This window comes from Squalius cephalus (genome assembly GCF_949319135.1).
Source record: "Squalius cephalus genome assembly, chromosome: 10".
NCBI classification, from domain to species: domain Eukaryota; kingdom Metazoa; phylum Chordata; class Actinopteri; order Cypriniformes; family Leuciscidae; genus Squalius; species Squalius cephalus.
In genome coordinates, this window is record NC_137131.1 from 16,248,880 (window position 1) to 16,264,973 (window position 16,094).

At 36.0% G+C, this 16,094-nt stretch overlaps 1 protein-coding gene across 19 annotated transcripts in view; it reads right to left on the reverse strand.

Moving 5' to 3' along the window:
- Positions 1-16,094, reverse strand: part of LOC307165763 (disks large homolog 1) — a 116,979-nt gene continuing 100,885 nt past the window's right edge. For 9 of the 19 annotated variants that reach the window (XM_079883713.1, XM_079883704.1, XM_079883718.1 and 6 more), the window contains 10 exons: positions 15,722-15,898; positions 13,223-13,289; positions 10,779-10,878; positions 7,555-7,596; positions 5,623-5,673; positions 5,397-5,498; positions 5,139-5,311; positions 4,903-5,012; positions 4,718-4,809; positions 1-1,771 (listed from right to left, as the gene is read on the reverse strand). In XM_079883713.1, the coding sequence (XP_079739839.1) occupies positions 1,665-1,771; positions 4,718-4,809; positions 4,903-5,012; positions 5,139-5,311; positions 5,397-5,498; positions 5,623-5,673; positions 7,555-7,596; positions 10,779-10,878; positions 13,223-13,289; positions 15,722-15,898 (1,021 nt within the window). In that variant the 3' untranslated portion in view covers positions 1-1,664. Of the gene's footprint in view, positions 1,772-4,717; positions 4,810-4,902; positions 5,013-5,138; positions 5,312-5,396; positions 5,499-5,622; positions 5,674-7,554; positions 7,597-10,443; positions 10,469-10,778; positions 10,879-13,222; positions 13,290-15,721; positions 15,899-16,094 lie in introns of all 19 variants that reach the window. The other 10 variants (XM_079883721.1, XM_079883722.1, XM_079883706.1 and 7 more) reach the window with 3 other exon arrangements.

Here is a 16,094-nt window from a genome sequence, read left to right on the forward strand (position 1 = left end):
TATGAGAAAAAAAGTTTTTATTAGCTGTTCTCCTCTTTGACAAATGGAATGAATCAAGTTGGCAGATTATGTACATAATCTAGTCATAAAAGTGTGTTAGAAAGCCATGAAGACAAGTTAGAGAAGCAATCTTTTAGAAAACAATCATCTCCGAGTAACTTAAGAATGAAAAGGGGATGCTGTCAGCGCTGCCCCTGGTGGAGAGTTAAAGGCTTGTGTTAGAGAGTGGCAGAGCAAATCTCTCTTCAGCTATGGGAAATCGACAAGTTCACATACATGGAGGCAAGAATCTCCTAGCCTCTAACGTTTACAGCTCATGCTAACTCTGACATTTTCACAATCCCAGGTGAAAACAGAAAGAGAAGCCCTCTTCTCCGCTTCTCACTCATATTTAATGTGTCAAAGACTATTGCTTTTAGAAATCATGCAAGTCACATGAAAAAGTAAACATGACATAACTACATAGGAGAGAGAGAGCTGAAGACTACAAACTGCCAACTTGAGTTTTTTCATATTGTTTGAGCAGATGCAAATGGATCACCACCATTCAGCCCAGGTGTCCCGTGAATCAGTGTTGTTTTTGCATAAAAACAAACCATAAACAACAAAAGTGATGGAGGTAAAAGTAAATGAAAATATATATATATATATATATATTTATTTTTATATACACACACACATATTTATATGAGTGTATGTCTGACATTATAAAGAAAATAATTCCCATAGGTATAGAGTTGAATTAAAGCTCAATATAGACTTTTATTATAACAAAATAGGCAGTATACTGAGGGATTGAATATACATTACAATTTATACTCTCTTATTTGCATTGCTGTTTCTTGAAGTAAGAATATGTCATCACCTGGATTTGAAAGATAATCATAAGCCGTTCCTTTCTTCACCTCTACTCCCATATGCACCATGATTAAAATGTACACAGATTGTTAAGACAAATAGACATTTAATATAAAAAGAAGAACTTTTGTGCCAAATGTTTTTGTCCTCTTTGTGCACTTGTGACAAAACTGATCAGCTGTGTAGAGCAAGTGGGCTGCTTGATTTGACAAAATAAACGAGAGAAAACAAAAGTAATATGACGGCAGCAGTTCACATAGCTCAAATCTGTCTGACAAAAAAAAATGAACATATGCTAAATCAAAAAGAATAATCCAAACCATGCTCTTAATGCAAAAACATGCAAAGTGTTGCTTTATGTCTTTTCAGAGACAGACATGAAAGCTTTAACTTCTGATCATATTTGAGGGGGAAAAAGAACAAACCAAAATGTATATAATGCATTAACTCATTGGTTTTCCTTCGAGAAAGTCACCTCCCTTAAACATTAAGGAATCTGTACCGTATAATCTGTCCAGTAAGTCGCTGTTCAGGCATGTCTCCTCCCACCGGAGGATGAAATGCGGAGATTGGGACGCGAGTTCTAGACAGCAGTTTCAAAGAGAGGCATGAGGGAGAGTGAGAGAGAAGTGGCTGTAAGACCACCATGACCCCAAGCCCATCCAAAGAAAACAAGTTTCCTATGCTCAGGGGTCAGAAAGCCAATGTCAGCAGCAGGCCAGGTTAGTATAAAAAAGAAAATGGGGGAAAAAAAAAATTACAAAAAAAGTTGAAGGAGGAATAAGGTTTATTTGTCTCCAGCCATCTCACAACTTCTCTTTGACTGGTACCCAGATGACCGGCCCAGATTGCTCCTCGATGATCTGCTTAACCTGGTTGTAGATCTCTTCTAATGTGTCCCCTTGTACAATGGCTGCAAGAAAGATAAGATCAACATGATCAAGATGTTGTCAATCCCTTTAATAAAAAATCTTGGTAATATCACAAAAATCAAATGCAAATAAATGTCCTAACTGTTTCTTAGAATACTTTAAATTGTTGTGTTTGTGCAGTCACAGGGGCAACAAAGGACTCTTGTCTACTGTCAATACTGTAGCGATGTATGAAGCACAGCTCATACAGAAGTCATTTTAAAACGGAGCAGCTTTCATTTGGTCAGCACAATGAATTTGCGTGACCAACTCGAACCCGTTGCGAAATCTGCTTGGGGAAATGTTGCGTCTTCACACAAAATCCCTGATCGCGTGGATTCCTATTGAAATGACTGGATTAGACCCGCGAAAACTCGACTGAAGTAAATGTGGCCGAACCTTAGTGCAATATTGCTGCATTTTATGTCTGTGGTGTTACAGCAATATAAAACCTCAAAAATCGTCTGTGCAAGCACTAATACAACAAACCATTTTGTCTCTGTGGTTAAAGGTTATGTGCAGTGAGCTTTTGTCTATCTTGGCTTTTTTTTATTACTCCAAATTGATTGCTTCCTCTTTTAATGTTCTGTTTTGGAAATTTTTATAATTATTTTTTTTGAATATTGAGTTAAACTGAAAATAAACATTATAGTAAGATAAAAACTCAAGGAAACTTTCCTGGAAATACTCTAGGCAATCTTTCCTCAGGCTAAAGGTTATTTGCTGTGAGGCTTTTTGTGATATTTTTTTGAAAACCACAACCTTATTTATTATTTGAATGGCAGTGGTTTTGTGAAAATGTTGATTGCTTTTTAATTCAATTTAAATCAATAAGCTTGGCATCTGTCAACACAGCGTGTCTTGGTGGGGGGATTAATGTAAACATAATTCGTTTCGTGTCTTAAAGGGATTGTTCAACTAAAAATGAACTGTCATTATTTACTCACCCTCGTGTCATTCCTAAACATACTTTCATCTATCATAAAATAATTAATTTTTAAACATATCTCTGTTTGTTTTTGTCCATACAATGAAATTCATTGGGGATCAATGTTGTTTTGGACCCCACTGACTTTCATTGTGTGGGGGGAACACTGCGAAATGATTAAAAACATTGATTTTTTTGTGTTGCACGAAAGAAAGTCGTACAGGTTTGGAATGACACGAGGGTGAGTAAATGATAACAGAATTTCCTTTTTTTTTTTTTTTTGCTACCCCTTTAGAATCAATGCAAACAGGTGGAATAAAACTGGATGTGTGTCAAAATATCTAAGTTTAATAGAGTCGTGCAGGGATGATGTTAATACCCGGAAAACTAATTCACCACTGGTTCACTCGAGATATTTCTATGGGGTTTTATAATGGGGTTTTTAAATTTACTATAAGAGTAAAATAATGTCTGTTTTAGAGCATGTGAGTGATTCCGCTCTACACCAGTGTACTTGCTCAATCGCTCACGGCCCTATAGATAACAGTTATGATATTTGTGGCTTTAAAGCAATATTTTAAAAAGTAGTAGGCTATAAATAAATAAAAAAGAACTTCGCTGTTAGTATACCACAAAATTCATCTTCGCTAACTAAGTTTATACACACTCCCCTTCAATTTCGTCGTCTTCTTCGGTCTTAAAGGGATAGTTCACCCAAAAATTCTGTCATCATTTACTCACCCTCAAGTTGTTCCAAACCTGTATGAGTTTATTTCTTCTGTTGAACACAAAAGACGATATTTTGAAGAATGTTTGTAACCAAAAAGGTGTGGGGCACCATTGATTTCCATAGTATTTTTTTTTTCTCCATACTATGGAAGTCAATACGCTGATTTCACGCAGCCGTTATTTTGAAATCGAAAGCGAGGCTCCGGTGGGAAGAAAACCGGAAGTGTCGCCTTTAATCACAGGAGAGTCGTGAATGCGATGGCGTATTGTTGTGTTTAATGATGTTGTGTCAATTCTAAAACTCTACATACATTTCTTTTATACTTTAGACTATATACAGTGAAATTAATTTATAAATAAAATATTTTTTTTTATATAATTCAGAAAGTAAAAAAAGAAGCAGGAATGAACTATATACATATCCTATATTGGATATTAACATCCAATAGTGTAAATCGCGGCAGCAGCTTCAGGTTGGTAGTCCAAAGGCATTGTTGTTTATCTTTACTTCTGGGGTTTTTCCCACCGGAGCCTCACTTTCGATTTCAAAATGGCGGCTGCGTGAAATCAGCGTATGGGGACCATCAACAGTTTGATTACCCATATTCCTCAAAATATTTTCTTTTGTGTTCAGCATAAAAAAGAAATTTGTACAGGTTTGGAACAACTTGAGGGTGAAATATCCATTTAACTTGGATGTTCAGTGTGCATTTAGGCTATGTATAAGGTTGCAACTTCATTAAAACAATATTTGAACTCCATAGATCTATTGCTTATTTCACATAATTTCGAACCAGCAGATCACAAAGAGCATTCTGGGTTGAGTGAGCGGCCCAGAGCGGACCGAGTGAGCAGGGCAGAATCTTTTCTGGAGGAAATATTACCACTCAACTCACATGCTATGTTATGTGGTAAACATAACTTGATGATACTTGAATTTTTTACACACACCCATCTGAAAACGAAAATTATGAAGTAGTTGTTTTTATAAAAAAAAAAAAAAATAAAAAAAAGTATAATAAGTAACTAGATTGGTGTGTGAGTGTGTGCAGTTTACGTTGTAGAGCAAAACATTCAAGTATCCTCAAGACCTTATTTTACTGGAAAAACCCCATTATAAAACCCCATAGGAAAAAGTCTTCCGGGTTTTGACATCTCTGCACCCCTCTATAGTAGAGTGTGGATTTGTTGCAGGACAGGTAAGGTAAGACGACATGACATGATGAAAATGACTTGAGTAGAAAGGTCAGAATTGATTTGGATGTGGGTAAGTGTATTCCACTGTTCTCACCGGTGAAGTGCTCTAAGAATTCCTGCTCCAGTTTCATGGCTCTGTCATAAGTCTTCCTGCCTTGCTCCTCCATCAATCTCTTATTCATCTCTCTGAGGAGGACACAGAGGACCTGTTATTAGTACCAATCAGTCAAGGTTTAGCATTTATCATGTGTTTGAGGATCCTTTGATACAACAACGTACAAAATATTCTCCACTGATTTTGGTTTCACGAACACCGCTATGGGGTAGAGCTGTGCTAACTGGAGTCGTTTGATGGCATTGCCTGAGACATCCAGGATGCAATGTTTGCCCTTAAAGAAAAAAAAGATTGTCACATGAACTGCTGCACAGTGAAATCAAAAGGTCATCACAAAACTTCCTTTTTTATTACTGCCATACATTTATTTATTACTTCCTATCATGTTGAACTCGTTCACCTTTTCTGCAACCTCTCGCACTGACTGCACGCTTGTCCCATAGAGGTGGTTGTTATATTGGCCCGCCTCGATGAACTTGTGATCTTGAATGTCTTTTTCCATTTGCTCCCGTGAGACAACAAAATGGTAGTCTCTGGCATCAACCTCGTAGTCTCGCTTTGGTCTAGTCGTGTCTGGTCAAAGAACAGTAATGACCATTATAACAGTGCAGATGATATTTGAAATACTGCAAAAGAAATAATAAAACCGTGTACTCACGGGGAACACATGACCCAAACTTGTCCGGAAACTCTGAGATTAAATCATCGTTGATCCGGTCTTTCATGGGTCCAAGGATAATCACTGGACGAGCGTAACTCGCTAAAAACCACAATAATAATAATAAGTCAAACAGAGATTTACAATGACACCTACATGTAAGTTATATGGTGTAATAAAAACTAATGTACCATAATAAAAAGAAAGCTTGCAAGAAGACACTCACCTTCCTGTTGCCTGACTGTCTCGTAAGAGAGGACATAATCTTCCTGTCCACCTAGTAAAGACAGAAATACTGATATAAGTTCAAAAATCTTAGAGATTATAATTAAACCAGAATGTATGTGCTGTATAGCCTCGGCTAAACTCTTCTATACCTTACCAAACTTGTACTTCTGATTGAGAGGATTTCGACAAGCATCAGAGATGCATTTTCAAGAATGGAACTGTTTTTCTCTTCTTAGCTTCATTAAAGCTACACTGTGTAACTTTTTTAGTTGATTCTTAGCAAAAACACTTAGTTCTTTCAAAAATATATGTGCTCATTAATGTATAATTACTTCTTTCAAGTAATAAAGTATTCTCGTAAGTTTATAATCTGCCATTGAAAGTACATACGGGTGAGGGGTTCAAATGCCGGTCGCCATGTTGCCCCTCCATCTTGAAACTACATTGGCCAAAGAGGGACATACAAGCTTCGCCTTTCGCGTTTTTACACGCAGTGGCACAGTGACGAATGTGAGAGGGAGATTACTCGCGACTGCCGGCAGATTTGAAATAATACGGCCACCGTAGGAGTTAAAATGCCTTTGGAATGGGAGGCGCTAGAAAGTAATATTTAGTTGGTAGTCATATACAATTTCACCGCTAGATGGGAGTAAATCCTACACAGTGTAGCTTTAAGTTCATTAGTTAGCTAATTATTCGGCATGCTAAATAATGTATACTACTAACGTTCACATGGTTGGGCTCAGTAAGATTTTAATTCAGATTTAAAATAAATGCAGTTCTTTTGAACTTTCTATTCAAAAATCCAGCTGTACAAGCAGCTGTTTTCAACATTGATAATAAGAAATGTTTCCTAAGCACCAAATAAGCATATTAGAATGATTTCTGAAGGATCATGTGACACTGAAGACTAAAGTAGTGGCTACTGAAAATTCAGCTTTGCCATCACATGAACAAACTACATTTTAAAATCTAATGATATATATATTTAAAAAAATACAGATTTTAGTGTATTTTTAATCAAATAAATGCAGCCAAAGTGAGCATAAGAGACTTTGTTCAAAAACAATTAAAAAAAATCATACCGACCTTAAACTTTTAAGAAATAGTGTACAAGTTTAAGGTTAAAAGACTGGTGGCAATAAATAAATAAATAAATTAATAAATAACCTCACTAATCAACTATTTTGTTGTATGACTAGTCAACCACTTGTACATGGAAATTGAAATGTAACTGAAATCTCATGTTGAGCGTTCAAATATATTGCTCATTTACATTTCAAATATATTACTTGTACCCTATACCCTTTGAAAGCATGCCTTTGTCGCAAACAGTAGTCTCTAATTTTCACTCACTGTTCAGATGAGATATATTTGAGAGCCATGTAGCATTAAATAAAAGTTCAAGAGGTTTTTCAGCCCTCGCCCACTCGACGTGAATGACAGGCCATGATTTACAAACTGCTGAAAGACACAGGCTTGTTCAAATGTTATTTGAAGGTAATATTCCAGGCTGTAATACACTCTTGTCCCTGGCATGATCACTAAAGCAAGGTACACAGATAACAGCACCTGTTTTATCACTTGAAACTCTCAGCACAGGCAAATCATGCTTTGAACTATAAAGCATGGTAAATCAATGGTAAGCTTCTGTCAGCTAAATCAACAGTGTGTTTACATTAGTTTTTAACACCTTTTTAACAATTTTAATGTTCTGTTATGCAAAATTAAAAATAAACTATTCTTGTGCAAAATCCTGACTCTGATATTGGTCTTAAATAGTACACATCTTTCAATTGTGTGTGTGTGTGTGTGTGTGTGTGTGTGTGTGGAACATAAAAGGAAAGTTTAGAGAACAAAAGGGAATTAAACACTCAAGAGATGAACTCAAAAACATGATGAAAGGAAATAAAAGGGAACACACACTTACGGTAACTACTTTCACTATCGCTGGCGTTAGAAGTTACATGCTCTGAAACCATAAAAAGGGAAAATAAGCACCAGAAACACAAAAACACCAGCCTTGCAGGAATACGCCAGACACACTAAGAGCAGTCACCAGCAGATGGCAGTGTTAAGGACCTGAACAGGACATCTGAGGCTTTGAAGCTGATCTCATTTTGCTCAATTTCTCATAAAACTGCTTCCACGAAATGAATTTGGCATTTCAGCCGTATGAAAAATTAAAAATCATCGAACAGCCTCTGAATGCACGCAAGACAGTCTCTCGGGAGAGAGGCTCCACTCACTTTTTAGGTGGTGAAGTCTAAGAAAGGACAGAAATACTAAACATTCGGAAGTCAAGGGAGATTGTAAATAACCTTCTTTCACATCAACCATGCTAATCTTAACCCCTCATGTTCTGTCGTGACTGGTTTCACAGTACTGTTCAAAAGTTTGGGATGAGGTTTTTTTTTTTTTTTTTACTTATTCAGCAAGGATGCATTCAATTGATCAAAAGTGACAGTAAAGACATTTAAGTTAGAAAGGATTTATATCTCAAATAAATGCTGTTCTCTTGAAGTTTCTACTCATCAAAGAATCCTGAAATTGTATAAATATATACATTTAACAATTGTATAAATGTAATGTTTTCAATAATAATAATTAGTTTCTTGTGCAGCAAATCGAATAATTTTAGAAGATTTCTGCCATCACAGGAATAAATTACATTTTAAAATATATATTATTTTAAACAGTTATTTTAAACTGTAGTAATATTTCACAGTATTACTGTTTTTACTTTTATTTTCAATCAAAAACAGCCTTAGTGAAAAACATGAAAGAAACCTTACTGACCCCAAACTTTTGCACAACAACTACATTTTTATGAACTCAATATACTGTAGTTGAGTATTATTAAATGTTTTGCTTATAATCAGTTCCTATTAGATTAAAGCAAGTTACTGTATCATCCTGACATGCAAAAAAAAAAAAAAAAAAAAATTGGCCTGGCGGTCTCTCAGACCTCAAACAGAACATGAGGGTTAAATTCTTCTGACTACATTATTTGCATTTGATATATTTGTCCCCAAAAGTCTCTGTGTGCACATAACCTCCCAAAGCAGAATCACAGCAATAACTACTTTTGTACATATTCTGATGAAAATGTGAGCAGTGCAGAACTCGCTGCTCAAACACTAGGTTGTTGCAGGTGGTTTCCAAGGTATTGCTAAGCAGGGCACTTGTCACCAGGTGAAAATCATTAATTTGATTGCTTAGTAAGGCGAATAGGGTTAAGCATTTGTTCAAAGCCCTAAACCACAGCTTCTCAAATTTTTTTATTTGCCAAACCCCTTAGAGGTAAAATATTTACCTGAAGTACCCCCTGAGATCTTACTGTAAGTTAATATTTCAATAATTTAATGACACATTTGAATGTTCACAGTTCTCTGATGGTCTAATGGAGATAGATAGATAGATAGATAGATAGATAGATAGATAGATAGATAGATAGATAGATAGATAGATAGATAGATAGATAGATAGATAGATAGATAGATAGATAGATAGATAGATAGATAGATAGATAGATAGATAGATAGATAGATAGGACAGAACCATAGATAGAAGGATAGGATAGATCGATAGATAGATAGATAGAACAATAGATAGAACGATAGATAGAACAATAGATAGATAGATAGATAGATAGATAGATAGAACAATAGATAGAACGATAGATAGAACAATAGATAGATAGATAGAATGATAGATAGAACGATAGATAGAATGATAGATAGATAGAATAGATCAATAGATAGATAAAACAATAGATAGAACGATAGATAGATAGAATGATAGAACAATAGATAGATAGATAGAACAATAGATAGATAGAACGATAGAACGATAGATAGAACGATAGATAGATAGAACGATAGATAGAACGATAGATAGATAGAATTTTTATGATATTGCTATTTGAATTGAAAAATGACATTAACACTAAGGGCCCTATTTTAACGATCTGAAACGCAAGTATCAAGCGCAAAACGCAAGTAACTTTGTGGGCGGGTCTTGGGCGCTGTTGCTATTATACCGGCAGGATAAATGACTCTTGCGCCCGACGCAAATCTAAAATGGGTTGGTCTGAAGTAGCTTCATTATTCATAGGTGTGGTTTGGGCGTAACGTGAAATAAACCAATCAGAGCGTCATCTCACATTCCCTTTAAGAGCAGGCGCACTTGTTCTATAGCGGATTCCTATTATAACGGCGGATTTGCCAGGCGCACGCGAGGAGCGGTTCACAGCCGAGGAGACCGACGTTCTCGTCAGGGACGTATATTATGACGTAATATTGGTGAAATTCTGTAGACTTCGATCCACAAAAATGTTGGAAATTATGCAAATTTGAATTAAATAAAGTCAACCTAACACACACTGTGTTCCCAAAACGATGTTAAACTCTGAGCACATGCAGCGACGGAGAAGCAGCATTTACTGTGAACAAAGCCGCTCTCAAAACACAGTAATATAAGCTGTAAATGAACGCAGTGCTGCTCTTCACTCTGAAACACGCAGCGCAGCAGACTATATACTTCTTTAATTAAGTTTGCAGCCTTTGATTTTATAAATCGCGATTTGATAATATATATATCGCTATTTCATATACAGTGATTTATATTCTGTAAAGTTAGTAAATCTGGCCCTTTGTGTTTTATGGTCGTCTAGATGCAAAACAGGCTGCAGACACAACACAATTCTAACTCAACATCACTTCTACGGGCAAGACAGTTTTATGGGGAATAATGGGTATATAGGATAATAATTGGTGGGGCCGGTGGGGTAGACCTGCTGTAGCCTTTGTGGACTTACTCAAGCCTTTGTCGTCACTCAGGTCCTGTGGAGCAGTCGGCAGAGAGCAAGGAACAGGAGAAAACCACAAAAATAACAATGATTACAGGAACAACATATCTGGTCTTACCGAAGAACTTCGCTCCTGCCTTGCAACAAACCCAGATACGGAGACTTCAGTGGTCTTCAACAGACATTCTGTCCTTACATCATCTCATATTGATGCATGATCAATCAAATTTCCTGTCATGTTTAGTGTTGTTGCAGAAGCAGGAGTTTCGTTCAGAGGTGTCGGTGCCACTACCCTGTCTTGCACACGTCCAGTGCTTTTCTGTGTCCGCGGCTAATGTACTTACGGTCCACATCGCTTGTTTCCTGTTCGCTGGGGTCCTTGTTCTTGTAGAAATGGAATTTTCGCGAAAAGAGGTTCTTTTTACGCTTGTCATTGAATGACTGCTGAGAAGGAGAGGGAGGGATGGAGGGAGGGAGAACAAAAAGGGAAGAACAGATGGAATGGTGTTGGGTGTCTAGTTCAAGTATGAACAAATGCCCAACTTAACAGATGCCCATGTTACTGGCTCTGTGGCCACCGCCATCCAATAAAATGATGCTAAAATGACAAAAATCACAAATGCTAGAACTTATAAATAGACATGAAACATGATATTGATTTGGAGATGGCAACAGACACAGTTGAGTTTATGAGGGATTACTGAATATCAGATCAACTTAAAGGGTGGTTACCACAACCATGGTCAGCAAAGTGGGTTCATAGTACAAGGGACAAACTCAAGAACATGCAACCCTCAAAATTAGTTAGTGGATTAAAATTAGTGATTGGCACTGATCAAAAAGTTTGGACGGGAACAAAGCTACAATAAGAACAAAAGACATAAATAGATGGACAACGTAATTTGCAGGAAGAGAAAGTGAAGAGCAGTTTGACATCAATGGCAAGCGTATTTATCTTTTTGTTCTCTGAAACGTTCATGCACTCATGCTGCATTAGTGAATGCAGTTGAAAAGGCTAAGACATTGAAGAGTGGATGATGAGTTTATCCGGTGCAGAGATGTTTGCTAAACACAAAACTGCTGCAAAGTTAAAATCACTAGGGCTGGGCAATATTGAATATCGACAATATATTCTTTGGTGATCTAAAATGAATCAACATTGTGAATTTCGCAATGATTTAAAGGTGCTTTTTATTTGGCCATTACATTTTCATCATTAGATTGGATGTACAGTTCTTACTTGTCTGTATATATTAAACTTTATTAGTTTATTAAAGTAACTAAAGTAAAGTAACTTTATTAAATCTGTGTTAGAGTAAGATGGTAAGTTTGATTTATTTCTGTGAATCAGGTCATTTCCATGAATCTATTCATATCTGATTTAATGATGTTTGTATCATTCAACTAAGACCATTCACAATGTGGGATATTTCTTATACTAAAATCTGTTAGTAAAAAATATTATATTAATGTTTAAATTGTGTTATTATGTTATAGTAGTACAAACACATAGGGAAAAAAACATTACTGCATTTTACTTCTTGCATTAAACTTTTTTTTCTTCTTTTTTTTTTGTATCTACAATGGCTGTTCAGTTGAAATGATGGTTCTGGTTCTTTTGAACAGAATTTATTAAGTCAGAGCAATTACACAAATACTATAATATATATCGAATGTCATCAAAATGCTGAAAAATATTGAGATCTATATACTGTACACACTGTATTCAAAGGTTTAGGGGTTGGTAAGATTTTAAAATGTTTTTGAAATAAGTTTCTTATGCTCACCAAGGCTGCATTTATTTGATCAAAAATACAAAACAAATAGAAATATTATTACAACTTAATTTAATTTCATAACAATTTCCTATTTTAATATATTATGAAAAAAGTTATTTATTCCTGTGATGGCAAAACTGAATTTTCAGCAGCCATTAATCCAATCTTCAGTTTCACATTATCTTCCAGAAATCATTCTAATATGCTGATTTGGTGCTCAAGAAACATTTCTTATTATTATCAATGTTAAAAACAGTTGTGCTGCTTAATATTTTGTGGAAAAGGTGATTTTTTTTTCAGTATTCTTTAAATGACTAGAAATTTCAAAAGAACAGCATTTACTTGAAAGAAAATTTTTTTTTTAGTCATGTAACTGTCACTTTTGATCAATTAAATGCATCCTTGATGAACAAAATGTATTATATATAATAATTTTTTGCAATATCACCCAGCCCTAATAGTCACATGCTGTTAAGAATACTTACATAGGAGAGAATTGTGAACAAACATACAGGATTAGTACACTACGTTTAGTAAAAATACATTTTAATCTATTTCACAAATGAAAATTTCAAACAAGCATCTCATTCATGAAGAATGATTCATCACTTTATTTATATAGTACATCACTACTTTGTTAGAGTTTACACTTGCCAGCTGTTAGTCATCCTATGTGAGAACAGTTTTGACTTTTGAAATGTCACACAAGAGGAAGGTGCAACAAAATGTTTCTAATGCTTAACATCTTATTAGCACTTTCATCTAAAAATATCATAAAAACAGCAGTGTTTCAAAATAGGCTACAAGGCGTGTTCATAATGTTTTCTGATTTCTGTCAAATTAAGGTTATGTTGGCATGACTCCAGGTAAAGCAAATACATTTTTTACACAAAAGGCCTATTTATAACGTATTAGTCTATAAAACGTATTAGGCTATCTTAATAAAAGCATTTTAAAAGCATGTTTGTGTCATGCCAGACATGGTAAATATTTGAGCAGCAAACACTTACCGCTTTGTCTCGAGACTTGGAGTTGAATTTGACCGTCTTTAACCTGGCTCTTTCTTTTCTCTCCACCCTGAAGAGAAAGGAGACAGAGAATGTAGGGCGAGTATTTTCACTGTTAATACAAAAAAGCTGTCCTGTGTTCATTATGTACATGTGTATAAACTAAAAACATAAATGTATGAAGCCAAAAACTTTTGTTTTTGCAAATTGTAGCAAAACATATACCCTTAAAATATAATATATAGACAAAAGTATTGGGACACCTGACCATTACACCAACATGGACTGTAATGACATTGCATTCTAAATACATAGACATTAATATGGAGTTAGTCCCCAATTTGGAGCTATAACAGTTTCCACTCTTCTGGGAAGGCTTTCCACAATATTTTGTAGTGTTTTTGTGGGGATATTTGCCCATTTATCCAGTAGAGCATTTGTGAGGTCAGGCACTGATGTTAGACAAAAATACCTAGCATGCAATCTCTGTTCCAGTTCATCACAAGGATGTTCCAAGTGGTTGAGGTCAGGGCTCTGTGTGGGCCAGTCAAGTTCTTCCACATCAAACTCATTCAACCATGTTTTTTATGGACCTTTCTTTGTGCACTGGGGCACAGTCACTCTGGAATAGAAAAGCTCCTTCCCCAAACTGTTCCCAAAAAGTCAGAATCATGGCATTGTCCAAAATGTCTTGGTGTGCTGAAGCATTAAGTTTTCCCTGCACTGGAAGTAAGGGCCCTAGACCAACCCCTGGAAAACAACCCCACACCATAATCCCCCCTCCACTAAACTTTACAGTTGGCACAATGAAGTCAGGCAGGTAACCACCTCATGTCATCCGCCACACCCAGACTCGTCCATCAGACTGCCAAACAGAGAAGCGTTATTCATCACTCCACAGAACACATTTCCACTACTCCAGAGTCCAGTGGAAGCATTCTTTGCACCACTCATCTGACACATGGCATTGTACTTGGCATGGAATCCCATTCCATGAAGTTCCCGCCACACAGTTTTTGTGCTGATATTAATGCTAGTGGAAGTTTGGAACTCTTCAGCTATGGAATCAGCCGACCATTGGCGACTTTTATGCATCATGCACCACTTTTTTTCCACAGATGTTTGTAAATGCAGACTGCATGGCTAGATGCTTGATTTTATACACCTGTGGCAATTGGTCTAATTGAAATTAATTAATTTAGAGGTGTGTCCCAATACTTTTGTTAAAAACAAACAAACTGTGAGATGGCCAAAGATGTTCATCTGCATGCATGTGCACAAACCAGTTATTTAAAAAAAAATAAAAAAAATAAAAGGAACAGGTTCACAGCAAGTTATTTGACACCTGACCGTAAATTATTGTTGAAGGTGGTGTAAAACATGCTTTGATGGATCTAGATTACCTCTAACCTTCAAAATCCTAAAATGAAGTACCAGGAAATAGGATGTAGATCACATCATTTGTTTAAAATATATAGGATTCTTTACAGAAACTTTCACAAAGAGAAATCCCAACTTGTCTCTTGCTGGTTGCCCCCTGTGATCAGTTAGAAGACGTGAGAGGAACATTTTTAGAATGAGGTGAGAAGTCAATTATCAACTTTCAATCAGCATTCAGCTGAGTGGAGAGAATGAGAGGGAAACTCACGGCATCACACATCAGTGCTGAAGTTCAACACTCTAATTAGACTTTGTAATATCAGGTGACAGTAAACCCATGACTCTGATCAAAATAGAGCAGACTTTGTCCTGCTAAAGCTAATTTCATGGCAATTTCGATTAAATTATATTACAATTCAGCAAATTTTTGATAAAACTTTATTGGTGTCAACATTGTTGGTTGTGGTAGAAATGACACCATGACTGTAATTTGTATTATTTTAATTTATATCATTACCACACAATAAATATTGAAAGTGTTTATGATTATTTGGCTCTTTGTTTAAAACCTGGGTCTGCGACAAGGGTAAAACGTATTCTATAAATGAAAAGCATTACAAGTAGCAAAAACAACTAAACAAATACAGGATTTAACAGGATCTTAGGATAACAAAAGAGAATAAAATCTGTTAGTTTTAATAAAAATTAAAACCCCTGGGGCATAAAAGTGCTCATGATTGAAGAAATTCCCACATAGTTTTCAATCTCCAGCGGCTGAGTCAAGCTAAAACCCTCATCACAAAGAGAGATACTTTTTCTTCATATGTCAGTTAAGTATATTTAGTCTCAAATGTGATAAGTCTGGCATTGTGCAGATATACATGTGTGCTCATTCCTCATTATTAACAATTACTATACACAATGGGTGATAACTAAACCAAAATGAAAAATGGCAGTGAATTGAAACGCAAGACATTGTGAAAGAAGCAATAGAGGAAAGACTATGAGCTGTGGGTAATGTGGCATTAAATGCACAAATTGTGTTAATCATGGTAAAGAGGGTTAACTGACCTAACTTTCTACAGTACAGTATGTTCTGGAATGCATGGGGGCATAGCCTACCTCTTCTTGCTGGGAATGACGCCCATCTCCTCCATCTCGCCATCTGGAGTCACATGGCGCGCCTGCCACCACTCCTCATCCGAGGCATTCAGGACGTGTAGGATGTCGCCGAAGCGGAAGTTCAGTCCCTGACTGGGCAGGCCCGAGTCTTTCGTTATGTCATAATCAAACAGGGCTCTAAAGGAGGAAGAATGAAGTAAGAAGAAGAAGATTATTATTTATTTTTTTATAGAGCAAAGAAAATTGTATATATAGTGTTTCGTCACAAACATGACATTTCAACCAGAAGGCTCATAATTTTTTTTTATAAATTCTGTGCCATATTCAAACCATTTTTGCAATTTCTGTTTGTCTAAGTTTTTGATTCTCAAAC